The sequence below is a fragment of the Pimephales promelas genome, chromosome 8, assembly GCF_988280905.1.
Source record: "Pimephales promelas chromosome 8, fPimPro1.hap1.1, whole genome shotgun sequence".
Lineage (NCBI taxonomy): Eukaryota > Metazoa > Chordata > Actinopteri > Cypriniformes > Leuciscidae > Pimephales > Pimephales promelas.
The window spans coordinates 17298119-17312696 of NC_142776.1; the positions used below are offsets into that span (position 1 = coordinate 17298119).

General features: G+C 38.1%; 1 protein-coding gene across 3 annotated transcripts; it reads right to left on the reverse strand.

The window, feature by feature from the left end:
* Positions 1-2691: 2691 nt before the first annotated feature.
* On the reverse strand, positions 2692-11659 carry znf207b (zinc finger protein 207, b). Of its 3 annotated transcripts, XM_039672826.2 has the most exons (12): positions 11465-11659; positions 10949-11075; positions 10733-10871; positions 10455-10640; positions 10292-10367; positions 10156-10208; positions 9448-9590; positions 8399-8491; positions 7751-7963; positions 7409-7556; positions 4215-4397; positions 2692-3998 (listed from the first exon to the last, which is right to left on the reverse strand). In XM_039672826.2, the coding sequence occupies exons 1-11, from the start codon at positions 11503-11505 to the stop codon at positions 4237-4239; spliced, it is 1380 nt and encodes a 459-aa protein (XP_039528760.2). In that variant the 5' UTR covers positions 11506-11659; the 3' UTR covers positions 2692-3998; positions 4215-4236. The 3 variants fall into 3 exon arrangements, with proteins under 3 accessions (XP_039528760.2, XP_039528752.2, XP_039528764.2); XM_039672818.2 differs by having other exon boundaries at positions 2692-4397; XM_039672830.2 differs by lacking the exon at positions 8399-8491 and having other exon boundaries at positions 2692-4397.
* Positions 11660-14578: the final 2919 nt, after the last annotated feature.

Sequence of the window (14578 nt, forward strand, 5' to 3'; positions counted from 1 at the left end):
AAAGGAAAAGTACAACACTGCCACCTCTGCATCACTGCTTTGTGCAGACTCTTCTGTAGATGTGGACTCCTGCAACTCATATTGCATTCAGAAATAATAGGTATTCAAGTGTAAATTAAGTAAAGCTATTTATGCACTTAAAGATACCTGAGAGGGTTTCTTCACTGTCATGTGCATTGGGGAAAATGGGCATTTCAAAGTGTTGTACTTTCTTCCCTTTTGATGTAACAAAAAAGTCCACTTACTGCACATGCTTCAGCCACTTGCTTGGGAACACATAAAAGTGTTAGTATATTGAAGTAATACAATGAAGTACGGTGGGGGGAAATGTGATCAATAACTCATGGCAACATTTTTTTTTTTTTTACATTAAGTTATGTAGTTATTTAAATTATAGTTTCACAGTCACACATGTAGACTTTCACAAGTCAAAGCAATTCATTACTAAGGTTTAACAGCTGATATGACTGGACAGCCATTTGGATTATAGGCCTACTTAATTTAATGCAGCAACAAATTATTTTATAGTGTACTAGGATCATTTAAAGTTCATTTACCAGCAGTGAAGGCGCTATATGTGTGTGAGGAAGAGCTGAACACAAGGATGCCCTCCACAAGGTTCACATTTAACCCAAGGGCCAGCTCTTTTGCCTGGGTAATGTGGGGGTGCAGGACCACCACCTGTTTGTTTTTCTTTTCTTTTTTTTCTCAGCCTTTTTCTTGCTTTTATAAACAGGCAAACATTTATTAACAGTGCCTTTTTAAAATGGATTACTATACAAATTACTATTATGTAGAATATTCTAGTAGGCTACTTCACTTTTACTTGTTCCTATGTTCTAGCAGTGGGTGGGTGTGACTCTGACATTACAATGAAAAAAGTTAATTATTTAGAAATTATTAAAATAGAAATAAAATATAAAAATATATACTGTAATAAGTGATAAAAACATCTAACTACAAACTTAATTTGTCTGCTATTTTTTGCCGGCTGCCCGGCTCTCTCTCCTGGCTTTTGCACACTTAGGGCCGGTTCACATATCGCGTCTTGCTCAAGTTCGTTATTTCAAATGTAGGCGCGCGGTATGCGCGCTCATAATGGAAGCGATGCGGTCGCGGTGCGACGCGCTCGTTTTTTCCATGCGCGTCTGCACCGCGCCGAGATAAATACATCTCAACTTTTCAGAATACCGCAAGCGCACCATACGCACACAGGTCATGTGAGATGTGACAAGAACCAACTGAAGCACAACCACCCTGGCGCTTTGGAAAATGGAGAATGTGGCGCGCCCAGCGTTTTCTACATGTGAATCCGGCCTTAAGGTGTTTCCTGCGTTTTAATTAAGTTTTCAAATTCAGCTTATCCTTCAAGCAATAACTCTTGCTCTTCTGTGGAGAAAAAAGCTGAGCGCGCTATTGGCCACGGCGAACAGCCAATAGCAGCATTGCTGATCAATGTTTCTAGTATCGATACATATCCCCTTTTAACCCAGCGCATGAACGCGCAATTATCTCACATAACTCAATCCAGCTATACTAATCATAACCAGAAGGAGTGTTCAAAGAACCAAATTAGCTGGATCATGATGAGCACGATGATATTATCTTGGATGTCTCATTTGATCCCGGATGTTTTAAGCAACGTACGAAGAACGGGCCCCAGATGGAGTTAGAAGCTCGGGTTTTTTCTAAAACCACTTTATTTATGTTGTTCTGTCGGATTATAGTGTCGATCTCACTGAATATGAGCAAAAAAAATTTGCCGACGGCAGCTTTAATAATTGTAGTTCTGTAAAACTTAAAAAAATAAGTTGATATCTTAAACTCAAAAATTCTGTGCAGTCGGTTGCCTTTAAAATTTAAGTTGAACTAACTTTTTCTTTTTTACAGTGTTTTTTTTTTTTTTTTTTTCCAATAAGGGGAATACATATTAGTGTTTAAAGGAGCTGTATGTAAGATTGTGGCCAAAACAGGTACTGCAATCAGTTTTAAATTTCTGTAGAGCGGTGTATCCCCTCCGCCTCCCCCTGACTCCAGGTTGCCAGATAGGCTGCAGGATCCAACTTTTTTTACCCCACACATTTGTATCTGCAGCTGTGGTAACTAGAGCAGAGCTGGCAACCCGAATGCTGCAACACTACTGACTTCGTGATTGGTAGATCGGTGGAGAGTGGAGCATCAGACCAAAACACAACATGACAGTTGAAGGCTGCAACAACACTTTTTAAATGACAATATCCTGGCCGGACTGCTGTTGTCAGTGATATAACTATTTGAAATGAACATGATTTCTTAATGTCTAGTGACACATCAGGGCCATTTTATGATTATTTGAAATAAATTTCTTACATACAGCTCCTTTAAGGTTCCGTTATGACATAAGTTTAGGAGTTCAAGAGTTAATGTTCTTGAATTTTGTGGTTAACTTTGTGATATGATACTTAGTAAGATATGGTGTAAGATTAGTTGATTCACTCACTACAATATGAGAAATTTTGCCAAAAGATGGTTTTAATACTATGGCCAAACCACCTCTACTATATAGCAAAGCTTATAAAAACTGTTGGAAAAACACCTCAATTAAAACCAAATAGCATGACGAGAGGGAAAAATTGTTTCCATGTGTGGAAAATAACCTTAAAACCCATTTTGACTGGTACTGTATTGTGTATTAAACATCCAAGCAATGAATCAAATTAGAATACAGTTGTTTATTTCACAACATCAGTCCATGAAAAAATAACATCCCTTTCTACTCTATATCAGGAGGAGCAACAATCATAACAATACTTCTTGGTATTCCAACAAGTAACCCTAAATTAGGAAGTAAAGATGAAAACCTATAATGTAAAATCAAGTCAATTTAAAGCAAGGGTAGCCACCCCCGCTCCTGGAGAGCTTAATTCCTGCAGTTCAGTTCCAGCATTGCACCATCACACCTGGAAATTTCAAGCAATCCTAAACACCATGGTTATAACATGTGGTTCAAATGTGTTTGACCCTGCAAGACTTTTAGATCTCCAGGAGCAGGGTTGGCTACCCTAAAAGAGAAAAATTTAAATTGTGTGACAGTCTGGCAAACTCTTAACTGGTAAATATCTTCAGGCAATTTTTCCTGCATTTCCCAAATGATAAAACAGACATCATATTCCTCTTGTGAGGAATCCATTACATGAGACTAAAACCCATGGGTGAAATACAAAAACATGCAGTAAAATTGGATTCTTTGCAATATAATTCACACAGCGGGTCTTACCTGCAGACCAGGAAATGCTTCCAAGCCATTGTACCAATTTAATACTGGTAAGTGAGAAATATCACATCAAGCATGTCATGTCAGACAAATGTGTGGTGCAATTAAAACCAACTTCTGGAAAGCTCATTCATGCAACTAGGTTAAGCGAAAAATGTGTCAATTGACAGTTAAAAATATTAAAAGCAGTGATTAAAGTTTTATTCTTTACTATAAATTACTCTTAATGCTGTGTTAAGACTAAATGCCATATGAACATTCCAGAACAAATTAGTTATTGACAGAGTAAGTGTATCTGTAACGTCATTATGGCTTCATCAAGAAAACCAACCTGCCTGAAGACTCCATTGTTCATGAAACACTCACACAAAAACAAAATCAAGAAAAAAAATCAAAATTAAGCATGTTTTATTACAATAAACATAGCAAAAAAAAAGGAAACAAAAACAATTGCAGAAAGACGCATTTACCCATGTGCTATTTAAACCCTGAACAAATGGATGCAAACAGTAAAAAAAAAAACAAAAAAAAAAAAAAAAACACCATGACAACATTGATCTGAAGCCCTCACCAATCTGATGTTGGGGACGTTAAGTCCAACAGCACAGTATGGTGCTGTGAGGGCTTCACAACTAAGATAAAAGCAGAAATCTTACTGGGAACTTGCCTTGTGCATGGAGATACTGTTAGGCCAGCAGCTTCAATATATTATGAACCTTTGTCTAATATACTGTACTTGTACAACCTGAATGAAACACAACAGGAAGAAAAGCAATACATGTATCAAGTGTAACATTGATACTGCTGTTATCTGCAAAGTCTTTATTTAAGGGCTGAATCCAATGCTTTTGTGTGATATTACATATCTTAAATGTCCGTTTTTTTCTTCAGCAGTGGGTTTAGAGCTCATTGGTTTGGCTACATTAAAAGCACAAGATGAGAAAAGGTTTAACCTCCAAACCTAGTGGGACGACAGCGCTGTTTCAGTATCGGCTGCCTGGAGACATTACGGGTGGCCTTATGCCCATGGGAGGCCCAGGTGGGCCAGCTTGGTATGAGGGCACCATTGGGGCACTCTGTCCATAAGGAGGCATGCCACCAGTCAGATAACTAGGCATGCCCTGTGGTGGACCACCATACTGACCTGAGAGCAAAAAAACAAAAAACAAAACACATATTGTGAGTAAACTATAGTGAAAGTTTATTATTTGTGTGTTTAAGTCCTGTCAGTTTAAACATCAAGCGCAAGAAGACAGAAACTTGTGAAATGACAGTCTCAGCGGGAATCCTTGTTAACAGTCAGTTTGTATAACTGACAAAGAAAACTGATGCATATAATAATATTGGATCCATTAATTTATCTTGAAATGACAGCAGCCTAATATACCTGCAGCTGTTTGTATCACCACGAGAGTTAAAGGAGAACTCCGGCGAACAATGAACCTTTGGTCTAATAAAACATCGGTACATAGTCAACCGTTCTCTGAGATTTGTTTTCATGATAATCGAATGTAAAGAGTTTTATCTCTAAAAACTAGGGGTGTAACGGTACACAAAAATCACGGTTCGGTACGTACCCTGGTTTTAAAGTCACGGTTCGGTACGTTTTCGATACAGCAAAAAGAAAGAAATGCCAGAGAAATTTCCTATTTGTTTAAAGAAAAAATATTTTTAAATAAGTGTGTTTTCCTAGATCTTGAAACTTTCAGGTTTATAAATGAGTCATCTTTGAAGGATGAACAAATAATGTTTTGGTCATCACATTAAAAATAACATTTAAATATATATTTATTTATATAATATTTGAATTTTGAAGTGCTGGAAAAAGATGTGTGAAGTACTTGAAAGCATTTCACCATTCCAGCCAAACTGGTTCCAGTTAGTGTTACTATATTAAATCCATGGTGAATGTTGCTGGTCTGTGGACGAAAGTATTACTAGTTCATTCACGGCACAATGTTTCTCCTGGTTTCCATGACAGCGCTGTTTGATCTAATAGAGATCTACGGTTAATAACGGAGAAATGTGAATGCTTCTCACTAGATCTCGCAGCGATGTTATTACCTCAGTGGCCAATTTAAATGTTTTCTTTACCGGATCTCTTAGTGCTGTGTAGTAACAGTGTTGCTTGATCGTGATCGGCTCGCGCTGCACAGATGTTGCTGGTCCGAACTGATAAACGATCCGTGAAGCACATAACGAGTAGCAGCGCAGTTTCGTTCTGCTTTCATTACGCTTGCCATTTGATGTTGCGCAACGTTGTGTTGGCCGCGTCAGCACGAATTTTGCCGGCAGGAAAAATGGTCCAAGCAATCGTTCGGTTTGTATGCGTACCGAACAGGAAGCCTCGAACCGAAACGGTTCAATACGAATACATGTACCGTTACACCCCTACTAAAAACTGTTTAGCGTATAATGCTAGTAATGGGGGCATTGACTAAGTAAAAAGAAATCGCTAGTTTATAACACTAACAAGGCTCAAAATAGCCCCACACTAACGCAGTAACATAATGAGGCTCCATACATGCAAAACGAAGCATTGAGAACTTTGTAAGTGTACAGACCGTTTAATAAGAAGATACTTTATGAAGACAGTCCACTTCGCGAATAGAGACAGGAGCCATCTTAAAAGTCTCGATAAGTCAAACCACGAACGTCGTGCTGAGTGATCTGAACTCTATGAAGTTCAACGAACTTCTGAACTGTATGAACGGCGTTCGGGGATCGACTTATCGAGACTATTTTTTAAGATGGCTCCTGCCTGTATACGCGAAGTGAACTGTCTTCATAAAGTATCTTCTTATTAAACGGTGCTTCGGTTGTGTGTGAAACAGAAAACAGTACTACACTGTTATTGGCTACAAAGCTTAATGATGCCAAAACACATTGTAAATAGAAACCTTTGACTTCTTTGAAATCATAACCTCCAAACCTAATGGGACGACAGCAATGTTTCAGTATCGGCTGCCTGGAGACATTACGGATGGCCTTATGCCCATGGGAGGCCCACTCTGTCTATCACAGAGTGCAAACACAAACACTCATGGGAGCGTTTTAAAACAGATGGCTATCAGCGAGTATCAATGCTACAGAACGGCACAAACAAATCTTTGGTTTCAATTTAGGAGGCAGCTAAAATGGTTTGAATACAGGAAAAATTCTGTGACGGTGACTAACACAGAAATGATACGACCTAGACACAATTAGGGATGTCCCGATCCGATACTCAGGATCGGTATCGGGTTCGATACTGCCATTTTTGACGGGTCGGGTATCAATCAGACAAGGCCGATCCAAAACCGATTTTGAGCGTATACTATTATGTGTTATTGTTAAGCCCCACAAAAGGCACAGAAACATTCTAAAGCACCATAACGTGTTTGTGCACTCTATAAGTGTTCTGAAGCCATTACGTGAGAGAGAAATTATATTTTAGTCATTAAATTCAAGATCACGTAAACTTTTCCCTCCTCTGTGGCTGTCAGTCATTCTCCATTCAGTGTCTAATCAGCACGTCGCGTTTGGTTACAGTCAACGATGAAACTATCTTCAAGATGATTCAATGTTAAAGGAGAACTCCGGCGAACAATGAACCTTTGGTCTAATAAAACATCGGTACCTAGTCAATCGTTCTCTGAGATTTGTTTTCATGATAATCGAATGTAAAGAGTTTTATCTACAAAAACTGTTTAGTGTATAATGCTAGTAATGGGGGCATTGACTAAGTAAAACGAAATCGCTAGTTTATACCACTAACAAGGCTTAAAATAGTCGCACCGTTATAGAAATTCTACTTGATTTAAAAAAGAAATGACAATTTGTAAAAAATTGTAGAATTCTGCTGTTTAAATTGTTTTAACTTTAAACCTGTTGGTAGCTAGCTAGCTTTGAGTACTGAAGTAGCTGTATTTTCTTTTTTTTTGTAGTAGTGTTTGATTAAAGGGTGGCAATCTTTCATAATCAACTGTTTTTGTGGACTATATACTGGAGGTATATTTTAGGTGGTATTTTTAGGTAATTGAGAAAAGTACTATAAAGTTTTATAAGCTTAAGAATAAATAAAAATATCGGATTAATATTGGTATCTGCAAAAGCCAAAGCTGCGGCATCGGAAGTGAAAAAGTGGTATTGGGACATCCCTAGACACAATCTTACCATGTATGGGATGCCTCATTCCAGGCTGCTGTGGAGGTATCATTCCTCCCACCGCTCCAGTAGGGGGAGCCGAGGCAGCAGCTGCTGCAGTCTGCCCAGACCGAGGGATTAGCCTCTGGTACCTAGGCAGCTGAGCCCGTCTCTCTTCCTTAATTGTGGCCAAGACAATAACAATGTAATCAGACACTTGCAGTGACAAGAACACTTTGGACTGCATGTATTCTCACAACATCACTTAATTGGCAAATTTGTGCTATTGCAATATTCCCTTTAACACCAGATAATGCATTCACAATTACTTACTGTCAAAAAAAGTAGTTAGAGCAAAACTCCAGCACTCACCAGCGAAATATCCTCATCAGGGTGCATCAACTTACTGGTAGCACTCAAGGTGGTGAGGGTGGCTGGCTTACTTGTGACTGTGGCAGGGGGTTTGGCCACAGTGCTGGAGGAGACAGCAACAGAAGGAGTGGAGGAAGGCTGGGTGTAGGCTGGGAATGTCACTTTAGGAGAATCAGAAGAGTTTGATGATGGTCCTGATACAGTCTGCTGCGCCTGAAAGGAAAAACTGACATTTCAAAACAAGCTTGAAAGAAAAACAAATGTTTTGCCCAATCACAGCACGCATTGCTAAATTATAATTATTATTTTTTAAAGGAAGGCAAAAAAAGGTCAAGTAGAGAGGTTTTGGATAATTATAGAAAAAAAAAATCAATTAAAAAAAAACATAATACAATTCGTACATAAGCAAAATACAAATCTTTTATGATACAAAGAAAAAAGCTAGTACAAGTACATATAACATGCTGAACGTTAATAGCACATGCATGCATCAAGAACCAAATTAAAATCACTAAGCAGCTAAATATTGCCCTAAATACCAACACCACAGTCTTCATATGCAGGTGTGCATATACTAATGACAGAAACAAGCGAGTCTGATCTGCATGCTGTGCTGCAGTAAAGAGAAGCACACAAACTAGTGCGTACTTGGGCAGAACTAAGGAACAGAGGCTTAGAGGAGGCTGACTGTGTCTCTGCACTTGCAGGGGCGGCGCTGGGGCTCACAACACCAGTCCCCATCTGAAGCACAGAGAGAAAGGATAACAGTGTGTGTGTGTGTGTGTGTGTGTGTGTGTGTGTGTATATATATATATATATATATATATATACACGCACACATATACACATACATACAGTCGAGCCCAGAATTAATCATACCCCTGGTAAATATGATCAAAATTGGCTGTAAAAAAAAAAAAAAAAAAAACTGCATCGTTTATCCTTTTGATCTTTCATTCATAAAATTGGCAAAATCCTAACCTTTCGTTTAAGTAAAAGAATTGAAAGTGAGGGGGAAATCACATTATAAAATAAATGTTTTTCTCCAAAACACGTTGGCCACAATTATTCATACCCCTAGAATTTTTTATGAATAAAATATCTATGAAGTATTCCCATTAATATTTACCTTTTTTAGCACACCAGGGTGACTAGGAACATGAAATTGAATGAAATGGCGCCTTGCATGGCTGACACCGCCGTCGGTGTATGATTATTTATTTTATAATGTGATTTTTTCTCAGTGCTATGTGATCACCCTAAGGAAAAAACATTCACATCCCTGGATCAGATAATGCAGAGCTAACACCTGTGTTTTTGACATGCCAGCATCTGTCACTGTACATAAAAAAAATCTGAGAAATCAGTTAGTGAAATCTACTAAATGAGAAGTTAAGGTTATTTTTAATGGTAGCTATGCCATAAAATGTTCATTTCTTAATGTGATTGTTGTTGGTGTATTTGACCAGTAATTACCATACTTTAAATTAAAAAAAAAAATCTTACATTTAAATAAGAAAAATATTTAATATGAAATATTTTAAATAAATTATTTTCTTTAAAATACAAGTTTTGGTTGTCAAAAAGGCTTTTTCCAAAAGGTACATCTTGAAAAAAAAGGGGGGGGGGGTGTCTTATATTTGGAACAATACGGTATTAATCGAGCAAACAAGTTAGTCTGGTCCTATGTTCAGTACCTGCACAGCGCTGGGGAAGAGGGGTTTAGAAGCAACAGACTGTGTGGCAGGTACAGCTGGTCTGCTGGCCATTACAGGAGCTGTGACAGGGGCTGCAGGTGCCATAGGAGGCATGCCAGGCCTTGCAACATGGGGTGGCATTCCTATAAACAAGAAAAATTGTTTGCTACTACAACCTTTTGTGTTTTTCCCATTGATTACATCTGTATTATTACAGATGCACAAAGTTTTGGTGACGGAATATATTCGGTCTAAACAGCAAAAAGAAACTATTTCCTTTTAAACCCACTGATTTAAAACATAACATTTAATAGACGCTCCTCAGATGAAGTGTTTTGAGTGTTTCATGTGCAAAATATGGATAAGCTATAACAGGTTAAAATGTCAGCAGGGTGTAAACACTTTACAGTGACCAAAAATTCTGCTAGGAGTGGCATATGTAAAAATTGTTCAGCTAAAATAGAGGAAGCTTGTTGCCAAAAAAAAACTTTACTATTACTCGTTTTATTTTCCCCAAGAACAAAACCCTGAACAGTATACAATTAGCATGTTTAATTAGCAATCTTTTATTTAATGTTATTGAAATTATTTTTAATTCATTTACCAAAGCGAAATGAAAGTTTTCCTATTAATCCATCACTAAAAATAATGACTTATTCATATTAACTAGTCTATTTAAATAGATTAATGACTGCCTACAACACTGACCTGGTGGCATGCCAGGCATCATCGGATGCATCATCCCTCCCATTGGCATCATGCTATTCATAACAGAACCAAAGATTAATCACACTGGACCATAATAATAAAGTTATAATTTACATAATTTAACATTGAGACCTACCCTGGTGGCATGCCTGGCATTACTGGTGGCATTCCAGGAATCATTGGTGGGACACCAGTCAACATATGTGGCATGCCTTTAGGAAAAGATATTATGTCTTAATGGGCCACACTTTTGCTTGAGCTGTACAGAGCTGTGAGCTGTAAACTTTAGTCATTCACACCTGCATAACCATGTGGCATGCCTTGGGCATGAGCAACATGATGGATGCCTGCCTGGGTCATAGGAGGCATGTAGGCAGCCTGAGGCTGAGCAGCAGGCTGCTGAAATGATGAAGGCCCGGCTTCATCATCATCATCATCCTCCTCCTCATCAGAATCATCCTGATTTGGTTTCTTCTTCTGACTCTCTGCACAGACAGCACAAGGTTATATCTGTGAGAAACCATTCTATTGAAATTTTACAAACCACTTAGATTGCCTAAGCACTATTACACTGTACCATGCGACTTTTGTTCAAGTACTCTTCTCCGGTCTTGCATGTCTTTTTCTGGAATACCCTCCATACCGTAGATTTCCAGTTCTATGTCTGTTCTTCCTGGTATTGCATTAGGAACTCCATCTATTGTCTCTTTGTGCACCTTTAAAAAAAGAAAAAGATTTAATTCAACACCCCTTAGCAAACATCAATGTATTATGTGTTATTAAAGGTCCATACCTGCATGCAATGTATGGCTAATCCAGGCCCCGTGTACAGCTTCTTGTGACAAATATGACATTTGAAATGTTTGGCTTTCTGATGCTGAATGAGAATCTTTTCATCATCAAAATCTCTGTTGCAGTACCTTAAATTCTGGTTAAGGATCACATTCAGGGGAGTAGAAAACTCTGCATATAAAAAAAGATGTGAAATGCTTGAACATAAAAATTCAATGCTTTAAAAATGCATCTGCAGTTCTACCCCACCATTGCAGCGCAAAATGTTCAGGAAGCGCATAGCTACGTCGAGACAGCTATTGTGTCTAAAATACTCCCTTAACCATAACAACAATTACATTAAAACTAAAATGGCATCAAAACAACACAATTCAGCAATACTAAACAAACAGGTTTCTGCCCTTCCTTTAATGTGTAGCAATAAACTATATCCTGAGACTGACGGCATGAGCTTGAAATCATGATCACGCTGCTGCAACAGCACTGAACAGGCCACGTCGGGTCATGGAAAAGATACCAGCACCATGGCTTCATTTGCTTCTTCTTCTTTCGTCCCATTTTAATAACAACTCGTTCTGTATTGTAATCCGACAGGGAAACGATTCAAACCCGTCACTAAGCAGAAAATCTCGTTTTCAGCTGGAAACACACAAAAAATGGCGCGGCTCCGCTAATATCTTTTCACCATACCCACAATGCAGCAGCAAATGACGCAAACACGCAGCTTCTTCTTCTTCTTCTTCTTCTTTTGGTTTTATGGCGGGTTGCGAACCAACTTTAAAGGTGCATACCGCCACCTACTGTGATGGAGTGTGAAGAGAATGAACTACTTCTTCTTCTTCTTATTATTTGTTTTTACCGGCGGTTGGCAACCAGCTTTTGGTGCAATACCGCCACCTTCTGCTTCGGAGTGTGAATCAGACATTAGGCTTACAATCTAATTTCCACATAAAAAAAAATAAAAAAAAAAATAATAATAATAATAATAATAATAAAAAAATAATAAAAAAATAAATAAAATAAAATAAAAATAAAAAATAAAAAAAAATAAATCCCACCATATTACTCGTATTCACTAATTTCCCTTCACACTTTTCCTATATCCCTATTTATCCTCATGTCCGATCATACAAACCTGTTTCCCTTAAAAAAGTTAACAATATCCTAACCTGTGCTCTATCACCTATATTCAACACTCCTTTTAATGTTAACTCTTGTTCCCCTAATTCTCTCAATTTATTCCTCATTATAATTCTCTGTGACTCATACCTCCTACAACTTATTATTATATGCTCCACTGACTCTACTTCCTGACACCACTCGCACAAGCCTGTTTCATGTTTTCCTATCAATTTCAGTGATTTGTTTAAAGCACTATGGCCCAACCTTAACCTTGTCATTACAGTTTCCTCTCTTCTGTGCCCACCACCTAATCTAGTTATTTTTACACTCTTTTGAATTTGATATAAATGCCTTCCTTTCTCCTCTCTGTCCCATCTTTCTTGCCACATTTGGTTAGATTTTCCCCAGACAATACTTTTAACCTCTGCTCTACTTATTTTAATATGCATTTCTATATTTTCCTTCTTTAATGCCCTTTTCGCCAATTCATCCACCAGCTCATTCCCTTTCACCCCTACATGTGCTGGAACCCACATACCTGTCCTCCTTGATTTTTTATCCTTGTCACTGACTGAAGGACTTCACACAATATATCCTGACGGCTCCCAGAATGAAATGATCTTAAGCTCATTAGTACTGAGGATGAATCGGAGCATATCAGCACCTTTTCTTGCCTTGTTCTTTCCACCCACCTTACTGCAACTAACACGGCCACCATTTCCACTGTATATACTCCCAAAAAATCTGATGTTCTTCTATTAATTCCTATTCCTTTTGCAGGTATTGCCACCCCATATCCTGTCACTCCTGTCTCAGGTTTCTTAGAACCATCTGTATATATATGTATGAAGTCCTTATATTCTTTATTTATTTGGTAATTAAATGCTCCAACCATCTATTTGACCTTTTTCTTTCCTTTTTAGCTCTAACAAATACCAGTCTATATCTGGCCATACAAGTACCCATGGAGCCACTGTCGAAAATACAACTGCAGGGCTCAACTTCATTTCAAATACTCCAAATTCTTTTGCTACCTCATTACCTACTCGACTTAAATTATCTCCATTAAATCTTGTATTCTCCCATGTCTCCTGCAACACTACCTTAGTAGGGTGGAAATCATTATGTCCCTGCAAATTGGCCCAATAGTTTGTCATCAGCTGCCTCCTTCTTAATGCTAACGACATTTCTCCCATTTCTATAGAAGTGCAGGTATCGGTGAAGTTTTAAAAGCACCACTACACACTCTTAATGCCTGTGCCTGAATCATGTCTAGCTTCTGTAGTTGAGTTTTAGCTGCTGACCCATAAGCTACACTTCCATAATCCAACACAGATCTTATCAATGCCACATATATTGCTTTTAATGCAGAGCAACTTGCTCCTCATTCCCTGCCTGTCAAACATCTCATCACGTTAATAACTTTTTTACATTTTCCTTCTATTTTCTTTATGTGATCTGCCCATGTTAACCGAGAATCGAAGATAACTCCCAAAAATTTAAATGTTCCAACCCTTTCTAATTCTTTCCCATACATATTTAACTTACCCTTCCTTAATTTGTTTCCTGGTGAAAAAGACTGTTTGTGTTTTTTCTACTGAGAACTTAAACCCCCAATCATATCCCCACTCCACCACCTCATCAATTGCTCCTTGTACTTTACTAATTGCATACTCTATTCCTTCCCCTTTTCCACAAAGCTCCATCATCCGCAAACAGTGACCTCCCTATATCCATTGGCACCTTTGTGAAGACATCATTGATCATAATGATAAAAAGTAGTGGGCTTATCACACTGCCTTGAGGCGTTCCATTGTCCACTTCGTACTGACTTGACATGTCTGACCCTATTCTTCTATTTTTCTTCCAAACAAAAATTTTTTTATCCAGTTAAAGACTCTGCCACCAACCCCCACCAAATGCAACTTTATCAACAACCCTTCCTTCCACATCATGTCATACGCTTTTTCTATATCGAAAAACACTGTGATGACTGATTCTTTATTTGCCTGAGCCTTTCTTATTTCGTTTTCTAGTCTAATCACCGAATCCATGGTACTCCTTCCTTTCCTAAAACCACTTTGATAATTTGCCAGTTTTCCATTTTTTTCTAACATATACGATAACCTTTCTGTTATCATCCTCTCCATAATTTTGCACACATTTGATGTTAATGCTATTGGTCTATAACTACTGGGTTTAGAAGGATCTTTGCCAGGTTTCCTTATTGGAACGACTACTGCCTCTTTCCATGCTGCTGGTAATCTACCCTCCTCCCACACTCTGTTATAAAAGTGCAACAACTTTAAGAGCGCTCCTTCCCCTAGATGTTTTAGCATCCCATAGCATATCTGATCTTTCCCTGGAGATGTCGGTTTAGCTCTGTTTATTGCTCTCATCAACTCAGCCATATTAAAAGGTTCATCAATTTTATCCTCAACTTTATCCCTCCATTTTAACACATCTGGATACCGACTCATTGTTCTTTCCCTTCTCATTTTGCATATTT